The sequence below is a fragment of the Tasmannia lanceolata genome, unplaced genomic scaffold (assembly GCF_043159265.1).
Source record: "Tasmannia lanceolata isolate RefF3 unplaced genomic scaffold, GAP_Taslan_0.1 ptg000007l, whole genome shotgun sequence".
Classification (NCBI taxonomy): Eukaryota; Viridiplantae; Streptophyta; class Magnoliopsida; order Canellales; family Winteraceae; genus Tasmannia; species Tasmannia lanceolata.
In genome coordinates, this window is record NW_027518684.1 from 2,719,445 (window position 1) to 2,732,733 (window position 13,289).

Consider the following 13,289-nt stretch of genomic DNA (forward strand, 5'->3'; position numbering starts at 1 on the left):
ATTTTCGGTTCGGTTTCGGTTCGGTTCCGCCAATTTTGCCACCCTTTACTCATAATAATTGCAAATATTCGGTTTCGGTTCGGTTTGATACCCAAACCGAAATTTGAATCGGTTTGGTTTAACCAAACCTAAACAGAATTTTCGGTTCGGTTTCGGCTCGGTTCTGGTTCGGTTCGGCCAATTTTGCCACCCCTAATTCCCCCTCACGTGTGGCCCTCCTTTTTCGAGATTGGCCTACACGTGGCACATGTGGCCCCTCTCTTTCAGGGTTGGCCGTGAAATTTTGCTATCAAGGAGGTTTGAATAGACTTGGCAAACGGGCGGGTTGGGTTGCCTGCGGGTGCGGGTCTAACGGGTTGGGTAAAAAATGAACGCATTCCTATGGGTCAGCAACTAGTTGACCCACACCCAGTGCGGGTGAGTTGGGTCTATCCGTGGGTTACCTGCATTTTTTGCCACTTTTTTTTGGCGGTGATAAATTCACCCCCTTCTATGTATGAATTCACCTTCTATTTTTCAAAATGGACGGTACAACGTACACCATAGGATGATCCAAACCGTCCATTTGATGGGCCACAACATAAATAGGTTGTGCCCCAAAAATCATTTCCATAGGATGATCCCAACCATCCGATCTATAGAAGTTTCCAAAATGTGAATCCCTCTTTAGATAGGAGGGTTAGAATCATCCTATGGTAATGATTGTTTGGGCACAACCTATTTACATTGTGGCCCATCAAATGGACGGTTTGGATCATCCTATGGTATGGGCTGTACCGTCCATTTTGAAAAATATGGCCCGTTGGAGGGGGGGGGAGGTATTCATACATAACTACACAAGAAATACATGTGCAAAGCTACTTAGACAAAACTACTAACGTTTTAAATCCAAAACATAACTAAATATAACTATAAAATAACCACTAAATTCCCTAATCTACCACCTTAATGATCCAACTACCAAATCTTTCGCGATCTGATCTGATATATTCCCACGCTTTGCTTATTCACCATAGTTTTTGAAAGGAATTAAACAACAAATATGAAGTTGTTGTATGAAACGTCGCATGAAGAAGTGGAAAGAGGAGATGTAACTTCAAGCATAGAATGTTGCATGAGGGAACATGGAATTTCCTCAGAGGAAGATGCAAGAAAACATATAGAGCGATTCGTTCGTAGCATATGGAAGGAGCTAAATGGCGAACTGCTTTCTTCGTCTCCATTGCCCCCAGCAATCATCAAGGCTTCTTTGAACCTTGCAAGAACTGTCCAAGTCATTTATCAACATGGAGATGATGACAAAGTGGCAGAGGTTGATGATCATGTGCAGTCATTGCTCATCAAACCCAAAATCCATGAAGGCGAGTGTGAAACAATGATACAGGTCTGAGTCAAGAAACAGAGTCAGAGTTACAGACAGTTAGAACTGTAGTTAGTAGTTAGCATTCTGTTGTAACAGGGGTTAGTTAGCTGTTGAATTCAAGATTACAACTCTATAAATGTGACTGAAAAATTAGGGAGGAGGATATCAAATAAATTTTCTTAAAAAGTCTTTCTAATCTCTCTTCTCTTTCTTCTTCTTCTTCTCATTTCTATCTTTTTGAATATCTGCAAGGCATCATTGGTGCTGTCATTGTTTTCCGATCATGGCAGATGGAACTCGAGCTATACAAAATTCTCAACCAGATGTTACCATTGATAAAATTTCCGCTCAAATGACTGCTATGCAGACACAAATGAGAGATGGTTTCTTGGCTATTCTCCGCCCAATGCAGCAACAATTGGATAAATTGTCATACAATTTTGAATCCAGTAAATATCAGCAAAACCAAAACCCATCCACTTCTTCCCAACACACCTAAAACCCATCCAATTCTTCTTTCCAACAAGGAGATATGCCTTCTTCTGTTTTTTCTATGCCTTTCCAAAAACATGTTAAACTAGATTTTCCAAGATTCAGTGGGGGAAATCCAACTGCCTGGTTGTTCAAAGTGGCTCAGTTCTTTTCTTTTCATCAAACCCCAGAGAATCAGAAACTGCTGATGGTTTCTTTTCACATGGAGTGATCTGCGGCTAGCTGGTTTCAATGGATGTCCAACAGCAGCCAATTACGTTCTTGGCAAGAATTTGAGGCCGCGCTGAAATTTCGATTTGGTCATTCTCCTTATGACGATCCGCAAGGTGCATTATCTAAACTTCAGCAAGAAGGTTCTGTTCTTGATTATCAGGTACAATTTGAGGAATTGTCAACCAAAGTTTATGATCTCTCTGATCATTTCTTGAAGAGTTGTTTTGTCTCTGGACTCAAACCAGAGATCAGACGAGAGGTAATAGCTCATCAGCCATATGGGTTACATCAAGCTATCGGTCTTGCATGATTACAAGAAGATAAAATTGCATAATCTCGTCTGATGAATTGCCAATGGACTTCAAAAATTGGTACTCAATCTTCTATTCTTGGCCCTAGTCCAAATTTTTCTGCTCAGCACAATCCCTAAAAATTTTCAACCAATTTATCAGCCTTCAAACCTTCGACTTCAAATTCCAATCCCACATCCCAAACAATTCCAATCAAGAGACTATCTTTTGCTGAAATGCAGCAACGAAGAGAAAATTGCATCTGTTTTAATTGTGAAGAACGGTTTCATCCAGGCCATAAGTGTAAGAATCAAGTATCTGTGTTTCTCTTGGATGGTACCAACGAAGGAGACGAAATTTTGGATTCTGACTTGCCAGTTACAGAGCACTTAGAAAATTTGGATAATCCTATCATTAGTTTTCATGCTTTGATGGGTCTCACTATGTCAAGAGCACTCTGACTTGAAGGATTTATTACAAATCATAAAATTCAGATACTGGTTGATGGGGGCAGTACCCACAATTTCATACAAGAAAGAGTAGCAAAATTCTTGAGGCTTCCTATTACTCAGTCACCTCATTTTAAAGTTCATGTGGGGAATGAGGACTTTTTGATGTGCCAGGGCATGTGTTCCAACATCCAAATCGAGCTCCAAAATCATTCCTTCGTCACAGACTTGTTTGTCATTTCTCTTCAAGGTGCTGATGTAATCTTGGGAGTTCAATGGTTACAAATTTTGGGTCCAGTTACCACAGATTATACTTCGTTAACCATGAACTTTATGTGGCAAGGAAAAACAATTCAATTGCAAGGCATTCAAGAGTACCAATCAGATTTTATTTCACCTACACAGTTACACAAATTGGCTGATAATGGGGGTTTATCGTCGTGTTTTATGCTGCTGCCTACATCAACAACAAATCCTTGTGAACAATTTGCCATTGATTCCTATCAGGAGACACTCAGACAAGAGTTGGCGCTAGATAGTCATTCGCAAGCTATAATGAGCAAATTACAGCATCAGCCCAACGATTTACTGAATTGGTCTGTCAATCACATATCTGTCTTGAAACCTTATCATGGAGATCCAAATTCAGCTGTAGTGCCGCTTGGCTTACCTTTGACTATCATTGCTAATCATCCTATCATTGAACCATTAGCAATTGTCAGTGAACGACAGATTCTACGACAAGGAAATTGGGTCAAGCAATGGTTAGTTCAGTGGAAACATTTGCCATTGGAAGAAGCTTCATGGGAGGATGTTGATAAGTTTCACCTTTTATTTCCATCTCTACACCTTGAGGACAAGGTGGGTTTTAATGGGGGTGGCAATGATACAGGTCTGAGTCAAGAAACAGAGTCAGAGTTAAAGACAGTTAGAACTGTAGTTAGCATTCTGTTGTAACTGGGGTTAGTTAGCTGTTGAATTCAAGATTACAACTCTATAAATGTAACTGAAAAATTAGGGAGGAGGATATCGAATGAATTTTCTTAAAAAGTCTTTCTAATCTCTCTTCTCTTTCTTTCTTCTTCTCATTTCTATCTTTTTGAATATCTGCAAGGCATCAAACAACCAATTAGCGGCTTCCACACCCTCATCTTCCTCTCCTGGTTTAGAATTAAGAAGGGCTCAACAATTGGAACTTGAAGATTTCTAGTTTAAAATGGTTGGCAGTGAAATTTGGTTTAAATGTTATGTTTAAAACAGTGGATAGTATCAGTGTAGTATGGTATTTTACCGACTTCATGAATTTATAAACATTTTACATATTATTATTTTATTTATTTACTCGTGAATTTATAGATGCTCTTGGTAACAACTAGTGGTTGACACTAGAGGTGCATATTGGGTCAGCTCAACTCGAACTCGACAGGTTCCACCCGATTTCGTTTAGTTAGGTTGGCATTTTCTCAGGATGGGTTGGGTTAAACTTGGGAGGAGCCAATCCAATTTAATTCCAGATTGGGCTAGGGTTGAGGCCCGGGCAACTCGACCGGAATTTGCCTTCCCTGAAATTTTTTTCTGATTTTCAACCCTACAAACCAAGCGATTTGTGATAATTTGATGATTGAGACTAAGACCGAGTAAAGCTACATGTTTCCTTGGACAAAATCTGCGAAATGGCTGTTGCAATGGACGCTAGCAAATTTCAATAGAAAAATTAGAAAAGAACATTTCGTTGTTGTCTTCTGGTTGCCTGGCAAGTGGGCCCACACCCACACCCAATGGACCCACATACACGCCCCCTTGTAATTTTCTATCTTATGAGGGTTTCTTACTAGGAGAGTACCCATATAATTTGTCGAGTCATTTTCCATGTCAAAGGATCAATGGTCTAAATCATCCGATCAAGTTGTTAGCTGCCACTCAGATCAACAGATCTGATTTTGAAAGCGAGGAAGACGTAGCACCCAATAAAGAGAGATGATGTTTTCGCCCCCTCTCAAAGGATGATGCGCCCCACGGGTAACGTGAATTGGGGTAGACTTTAATACTTTTTGACGTCAAATCAAGTTAAAAGGGGCGCATCATCCAACAGTGGGGTGATCCAATAAAATGTCTTGTGGGAAGAAGTTACCTTCTTAGCACGCGTGCTTAGATCGTGTCATCCACGTGGGAGAGGCAAAGACAGCTGCCAGTTGTTCGGACAAGAGAGCCGTTAGTCTGAAGAAGAACGTTGGGGTGGTTTCTAAAACGATCATCCCGCTTAAATAATTTGAATATTGCAAACCCATATTTTTACTAAAAACACCCCTATACGCATTCAGTTGACGGTCTCTTTTTTAACAACCGAGGATTTATGAACCACGATATGATAATTTATCGGATCAACGGTTATAAACTACACACGTGTTTCATTTAGCATGTCGATCGTTGTGCTCCACGTGAGAGCGCTGAGAGCTGGAATGTAAAAGTTTCCTTTTTCGAGTGCTGAGCTGGAATTAATCGTTTCCTACGCGCACGCGCACTCTATTCTCTCTCTCTCTCTCTCTCTCTCTCTCTCTCCACGACTTCTTCAGAAATCCAAGAAAACGCTAAAACCCATTTTCTTATTCCGCCTCTGTTCGTTGCAAAACCCTCTCTCTCTCTCTCTGATCATTTTATCAGAATCGTTTCTCCTCTTTGTTCCTCTGTATATACAATCATCGGATTCTCTCTCATCGATTCCTCTGATTTTCCCCCTCTTTCTCATTCTTTTTTGCTCTCTATCTGTCTGCCTGTTCCTCAGAAAACCCTAATTCCCTTCCCCACAACACTTGCCATTATTTGGGTTTCCTCCATCGATAAGGGAATCATTCAAATATGGGGAATTCAACCGGTTTCATCTTAAAACTGTCGTGCTACGTTTGTGGCTACAGTCTTCACTACTGTTCCATTTGACAAGGTTTCTTATACTCATACCAGAGATATGATTCTCTTTTGTACTGATAACAGTTCCAGAAGGATGGAAGTATGTCCACAATTCCTTTTGCCTTAATTTTAATCTTGATAGATGAATACAACCCATGAGCTCATAAACAACTCTTTTCTTGCACCTGAGATTCATAGCCAATTTGGTTATGATTTAGTTGTGAACAAGTTCTGATTTAACTTTATTGAGTCCATGTAATGTGTGATTATAGACCCATTCCTCAGATTTATTGAGCTAAAATCTTTATGTTTCAGCGTTTTCATCTTGCAAATTTGTGATGCTTTTCTAGAGTTTCAGATTAAAGAAAATAGCAGATTGGCTATGAATGCATCGTGAACAGTTGATCTGGCAATATGAACTTCTTTTTTTGAATAGTCTAGCGATAAGAACTTTTAGATTAATTTCTTATTAGTTCAGGGTTTGGTCCATTTCTGTTCAATTGGTGATCCAGATAGCATGAGTAGGGCTAATTATTAATATCTTAATAATGTATGCATGTGTAGGCATGGCTGATGAAATTACTCTATGTAATGCCTGTAATATTCCTGGAATCTTATGTCTTCAGAATTTGCCAAATTACTCCATCATAATCTATGGAAAAATCTGATAAAAAAATAAACTCATTGCTTGATTGAAATGATTAAATTGCCGTTTTAAATGACTTGAATGCCTTCGGTATCTTCTACTTGGCATTTCCAAGTTCCTACAACGTAGAAATTCCAAATTGAAGCTCTATACTGGTAGAGACTATATTGATTTCTCTATCAACAAATTTGTAAGAGGTCATCATGTGATTGCTATTTCCTATTTCTTACTGCATAGGAATTGCAAATTGAAGCCCTGCACTATGTTTATGCAATCATACTAATATCCGCTCATCTATTACATGAATAACCTTTTAATTTTAAACAGTACAAACTCTTATGTAGCTTGCCAAATTACTGCAAAATTTTATCTTCAACAGTCCATGTCTATTGTGATCAATAGATAACTTCCATTCTTAATTTTGCCTGTAGTCATTAATTTCGCCTGAATTTTCTATTCTGACATTAAAACAGTAAATCAATTTTAGGTTGCTACATGTTCCTTTTTTTTTCTGCTTTCACTGACTTTAGGTACTTTGGGTACCTTACTTAGTGTTGGAAATGACATATATTTCCCATTAGGTATACATTGCTTTTTTTAATATAACTCACATATATTATTATCTAATACAATAAGCTGGGCTTAGGGGTGGCAATGGTTCGGTTTCGGTTCGGTTTGACCCCCAAACCGAACCAAACCGAAATTTGAATCGGTTTGGTTTTACCAAACCAAAACCGAACCAAAACTAAATTTTCGGTTCGGTTTCGGTTCGGTTCCGCCAATTTTGCCACCCTTTACTCATAATAATTGCAAATATTCGGTTTCGGTTCGGTTTGATACCCAAACCGAACCAAACCGAAATTTGAATCGGTTTGGTTTAACCAAACCGAAACCGAATTTTCGGTTCGGTTCCGGTTCGGTTCGGCCAATTTTGCCACCCCTAGCTGGGCTGGGATGAAAAGAGGAGAGTTTTTTTGATTTTTTTGAAAATCACATTAGAATTACACGTCACATTTTTTGACTTTTTTGAACAAATGCACCCATTCAACTCATATAATTTCAATCCTACCCCACCTCCTTTATGCTTTTAACAAAGGCACCCATTAAAGCCCTATAATTTCGATCTTACCCCCCTCCTTTATGGTTTTTTAATAAAAAATCTATAGGGTGATATTAACCATCCGATTTAAGATAAGAGGAATTATGGAAACATCTATAGATTGGAGGGCTAGGATCAGCCTATGGAAATGATTTTTGGGGCACAACATATTTATGTTGTGTTCCATCACATGGACGGTTTGGATTAACCTATGACGTGATCCGTACAGTTCTTTGTCGGCCCGTGCATCACATGGGTTTTTTACTAGTATTATATAAGTAAAGCTGAATGTGGTAGCTGTGGTGCTGCCACGTGTCAGCCCCTCCTCTATTAAAAGAGATTTGTGTCTTCATGCCAATTATTTTACGGGGAAACAGATTTGTGTTTTCATTAAAAGCTATTAAATCTCCTATTATATCTCTTTCTCTCTCTTCTCTTCCTATCATGCTAATTAAATCTCCTATAATCTCTCTCCCTCTTTTTCAAGTTTTATTCAAAATTATATCTAACGAAATTGCGAAGTCGGAATTCCAAAAGTCTTCCATTTAGGAGAGGAAATAGCTCTCTCTCTCTCTCTCTCTCTCTCTCTCTCTCTCTCTCTCTCTCTCTCTCTCTCTCTCTCTCTCTCTCTTTTAAAATAATATATTAGCATATTGGTCATAACTCGGAACGCTTCGTTTTTCCCTTCTCATTGCGCCCACGATATCTACTCCCTCAACTTATAAACATACCCGAATATGGCGTTTATCGGAGATTTTTTTTCCCTTAGATGAGGCAAAGAGGTTGACTGAACAGTGGTTATTATTCTTCTTTCTTCATCTAGGGTTTTCAGGCCTCTTAGGAACTTCTTTCTCATCTAGGGTTTTTTCTATTTTTATTACTTGAAGTTTCCAACTAGAAAACCATCGAACTTTCTTCTAACCTTAGTTTTCCTCTTGCCCAGATTTCTTTTACAGAACTTAAAAAAAATGATGAAAAGGGAGATTTTGAGCGTCTGGATCTTGCCTCATCTGAATAGGTTTTTTTCCATTTTTATTACTTGATTGATTTCAGTTTTATACAGGATGCTTTAGTATAACATGATGTTATTTAGGTTTTTTCATGCTGAGTTATTAATATTTGTACCATTCAAAAAAAAAAAGTTATCAACATCTGTGAAATTTATGTTTAGTTTCACGGGTGCATTGCAGTTATAAGTCATCTGATTTGTGGTGATCTCAGGAAGTACTAAAATGAATATTTAGTCTGTGTTTCATTGCATTGCTCCTCCCAGATGCTTTTTATTAATTTTGTCTGTTTTATGCTTCCTTTAAATAGCAGGGAATCATACCATGGTTACATCATATTCTTTGTCTAGTTGTGATTAACTTTCATTGTTGGCGATGGTACCCACGAGTCACGGTTCCTTCATCGTTAGAATTGTATACGCACCCCTATGTTGAGTAAGGGGCTGGTGAGTTCAAACTTCACGTTGATGGGGCGTCGAGAGGAAATCCTGGTCTTAGCGGAGGAGCAGGCTACCGCCTTGCATGGTTCACCTCATGTTAGACCCTCCTCTCCTTTCCCCTCTTAATTAAAGTTGTGAACATTGTCCCTTTGCTTAATTTTTTTTTTTAAATTAACATGCACTTTAAGTTTCTTTTTTTCTGGATATTCGTTTTGTGCATGGACAGTTATTGGTCCATGCCTAGATTTTGTTGCATGCATGGGAGTCTTCCTTACTGTAATTTTTTGCATCTGTTGAGATTGCCCTCATGATTGTAGTAAGAAGCAGATTACGCTTTCAAACTTTCATTTGCCCACCATGCTTTACCTGCGGATAAGTGATCTCTTTTCATGAAACTTTTTAATAGGTTGCAATATCATTTGCAAAAATCCTTATACAAGTGACAACACCAAAATCTGGTGGGCAAATGAAGTTTCCCTGAACAGCCAATTCTTATTGTGAGAGTTGATTCAGATATCTACTAAGCAGAAGTGATGATTGAATTGATTGTGTGTCCACATTTTTCAGTTCAAATAATATTTGCTCCCCAGGGGAAACGTGAGTCGTTCCTTTCATGCTTGATCAAATGAGGTAGCTTTTCCACACAAAAATTGTTATAGGGTACCCTGGTGGAAGGTGATGTTTTTTTTTTAATGGTCACCCTGGTGGAAGGTGATATTGCAAGCGTAATAACGTGGAAAGGGAGTCGTGTTTTCACGTAGATTTGTTAATATCTACCACCCTAAAGTAACAACAAAAATACTCAAAAACTCGTCTACTATTGCTAGTCTATTAGAAAGTGGAATGTTATTATGGGAAGAAAATGAAAAGGCACAGACTGGGTGTGGCTTAGACCAATGCAAGAACACTGAACTTAAAGGAGTGGAATTCTTCTCAATTAGTAGAACAATACATACACTTGCAAGCAAGAAATTGTTAAACTTCAGTTTCGGTTTTAAATTTTGGTCTCGGCCTAAATCCGAAATTTAAGATTTTGGCCGAATTTTAAAACCATGGTCATGATGAATGCTTTTCAATATGATATTTTTAACAGCTTTTGAAATCATTATTCAAATGAATAAAGACTTTCTAAGTAAGATCTTCTGAATTTTTCTTCTCCCGCAACTACTTCTCTTTTTAGAACTCTTTTTCTCTTTTTCTTGAATTTGTGGGGTTAAGACTTTAATTTTGGACGATAAAATTTTTTACTTCCAACTTTAAAAACATTTGGAATTGGGCTCGTGGTCAATTCAAACCTTAGGATCATAACACTAACCTGTGTTTCTAATTTTTAGAAATTCTATAATTTTTTTTAGTCCAGAACATAATTAGACTCAAAATTATGTTTAATTTTATTTCCAATAGTCACTTCTGGAACCAAAATCGATTTCCAAAATCCAAAACAAACAGCAAGATTATGAAATCCAATTGTGATTCCAAAACCAATTAACATTTCTCTTTTCTTTTTCAACGGAAGGGATGCAATTTAAAAGAAAAGGACCAAGATGCTCTATAAATAAACACTTAGACAAGTATTTCCTCTTTTTTCACATAACCTTTTGGAGAAGTTTCTTTTTTCACAATTGAGAAAATATTTCCTTTTTCACAAAACTTGTTGGAAAAGTCTTTATTTTTTTATAAGAAAGTATTTCCCCTTTTGATAAAAACTTGTTAGACAAGTATTTCCATTTCTTCATGCATGCAACTTCCCATATAATGCCTTAAAACCCTGCCTCCTTAAACCCCACACCAATTCAGTTTTGAGAAGAAAAAAAAGTAGAGAAGAAAAATGCAAGGTGCCATTTCTTCCTTCCTTCGCCCCTCTTTCCTCTCCTCGGTCTCATACAGACCACACCATTTTTGTTCTTTAGTCTCTTCTTATTCTTCATCTTCTCTACGTCATTTTTGTTCCTCAATCTCTTCTTCCTCATCTTCTCCTGAGACAAAACTCTTCCATAGTACCTCAGAAAACTCTTCATTAGTTCCTGTCAATCCCGTGTCCTTTGCAAAAAATGTCACTGCCGAAGCCCAACTCCACAGTATTATTCTTAAGGAAATCAAGAAAGAAAAGTCCAATGAGGTAGTAATTGTAAAGGAAAAACCAATCAAATTCTCTTTATGGGTTTTGTCTTCAAAATTCGTTTAGGAGTTTTTTTCACGTTTATGAGTTTTTCTTAGGTTTTTAGGTTACTGATAGCCGTTTAGAAGTTTTGACTCACGTTTACGAGTCAAAACCTGCTAGCTACTGATATTGGCACTACCCTGTTTTGATAACTGCACAAACTATGCTTGTCTTTTATCACTTCCCATAAATCTCTCAGAAGCCCATTAAAAGACAAGTTTGGTTTGTGTAATTATCAAAACATGGTGGTGCCAATATTAATAAACTTTCTTTTTTTTTATTTTTCTTCTTTTTTCTACTCCTTTACCGGTGTCACGAGTTTTTTCCTGTTTTTTTTCTTCTCATATTCCCCCATTTTAAAGTTTTTTTCTTTTTTCTATTTTTCTTCTTTCACTGTGTTCTTCTTCTTCTTCTTCTTCTTCTTCTTGCAAATAACATTTCTCTCAAAATGTGTGTTTATGTTACCATGCTTTCCTTTTTCTTTCAAGTTAGAGAGCTAACAAAGATTTAAATTGTTAGAATGTATTAGATCAGATCTATAAAGATCCAACCATTGGATCATTATAGTGGTAGATTAGGAGCTTATTTTAGTTACTGTATTAGATCAGATCTTTACCGTTAGATTATTATAGTGATAGATTAGGAAGTTATTTTAGTTACGTATTTTGAAATTCAAAATACACAACTAAAATTACTTCCTAATCTACCACTGTAATGATCCAAAGGTCAGATCGATCTAATACATTCTAACATGACTCACCTACAAAACCAAGCCAAGTTGTCAAAATGTTATGATACCCAATCGACTCGCAACTTGATTGATAAAGGGTCATCTAAAGATCAATCACGTTGCGAATCGATCTGGGTTCGTAACACAAAATTTGATCTCTCTTTTGATTCCTTCTGTTTTTCTGTGTAGAGTGGTGATCCTCCAAAGGAGTTCCCGTTCGAGATAATTAACAGTATGGGCAAACAGTCAATCACCTTCAAGCGGAATTTCATGTGTGAGAGAATCGAAATTAAGGTTCGGAAGCTTGATCTTTCTGAAACAAAAGAAGAAAAGGAGAGCTCGACTGAGCTGAATATTCCTCTGCTTGTTAGACTCAGCAGGCCACATGGGACTTCTTTGGAATTCTATTGCATTGCCTCTTCTACAAATATCACCATTGATCAAATGCAGCTAGTAAAGCCCTCTGATGGGTCCTCTGAAGAGGAATCTGATGAGCCCTCTGATGGGTCCTCTGATGAGGAATCTGATGAGCCCTCTGATGGGTCCTCTGATGAGGAATCTGATGAGTCCTCTGATGAGGAACCTCTTGTTATACTAGGCCCCAAATTTGTGTAAGTTTTTTTCCTTTTTTCGCTTGATTTCTTTGACCTTAGTTTTTGGGTATAATACCCAAGTTGCAATGTTAATTTTTTGGGTATAAGCTGAAGATGTAACTGTATTTATTTATTTAATTTTTTGTCTGCAGGGATTTGAATGAGAAATTTCGACATGCTTTTTACAATTACCTGAAAGTAAGAGGTATCGATGGCTCTTTCGCGATTTTCTTGCATGATTACATCGAGAGGGATGGCATCGAGTACTTGGAATGGCTACGAGGCACGAAGGACTTCATTTCCAAGTGTGGGATGTATAGGCACTTTGCTGTTTGTGATACGGAAAGCGATGTCTACTGAGGAAAATTGAGATGATGTTTAAAATTAGTTTAGGTTGGTTTTCAGATGGGTTGACAAGGGGATTTGATAGGACTCTTTTCTTTATTTTTTCATCTCAAGGATGTTGCTTCTATGAAAGTTTTTCCTAGTTGTTTTTTTCATCTTAATAAAGTGTTGAGGGCTGTGGATGATGTAAGGCTTTTGGGAAAGTTTTTCCTAGTTGCATGTTTTTAATGGGCAATCTTCATAAAGTGTTGAGGGTTATTATTTACTAATGAAGGAAGCTTTTTAGGTATATTTTGGTTTGTCTTTTTGTTTCTATGTAAGCAAGTCTTTGTGGCAAGAATGAAGAATGAGTTATAGACTTATAGTTTTGTTTTGGAAAATGGAAATTCTTTAGGCCTTGGCTTGGTCCCAACACACTCCCTAGGCCACCAGTACTACATTTGATTGGATGGCTAGAATTGCCTGACTTTGCAAACTTTTGGTTGACATGCCATCTATAGTGAGGGCCCACTTGGTTGGTGGGGTCATGCCATGGTTGCTTCCAATGACCTATGAAT

The 13,289-nt window shown here is 37.7% G+C and overlaps 1 protein-coding gene across 1 annotated transcript; it reads left to right on the forward strand.

Annotated features, from left to right (window-relative positions):
- Window positions 1–10,717: 10,717 nt before the first annotated feature.
- LOC143880794 (uncharacterized protein At2g39795, mitochondrial-like) lies at window positions 10,718–13,015 on the forward strand. Its single transcript, XM_077383776.1, has 3 exons — window positions 10,718–11,022; window positions 11,984–12,405; window positions 12,540–13,015. The coding sequence occupies exons 1-3, from the start codon at window positions 10,732–10,734 to the stop codon at window positions 12,745–12,747; spliced, it is 921 nt and encodes a 306-aa protein (XP_077239891.1). The 5' UTR covers window positions 10,718–10,731; the 3' UTR covers window positions 12,748–13,015.
- Window positions 13,016–13,289: the final 274 nt, after the last annotated feature.

Bases quoted from the DNA above. Each gene is read 5' to 3' on its own strand.
- LOC143880794 (XM_077383776.1), top strand. From the start codon at position 10,732: ATGCAAGGTGCCATTTCTTCCTTCCTTCGCCCCTCTTTCCTCTCCTCG. The intron at 11,023-11,983 runs GTAGTAATTGTA...TTTTCTGTGTAG, and splicing joins AGAAAGAAAAGTCCAATGAG to AGTGGTGATCCTCCAAAGGA. The intron at 12,406-12,539 runs GTAAGTTTTTTT...TTTTGTCTGCAG, and splicing joins ATACTAGGCCCCAAATTTGT to GGATTTGAATGAGAAATTTC.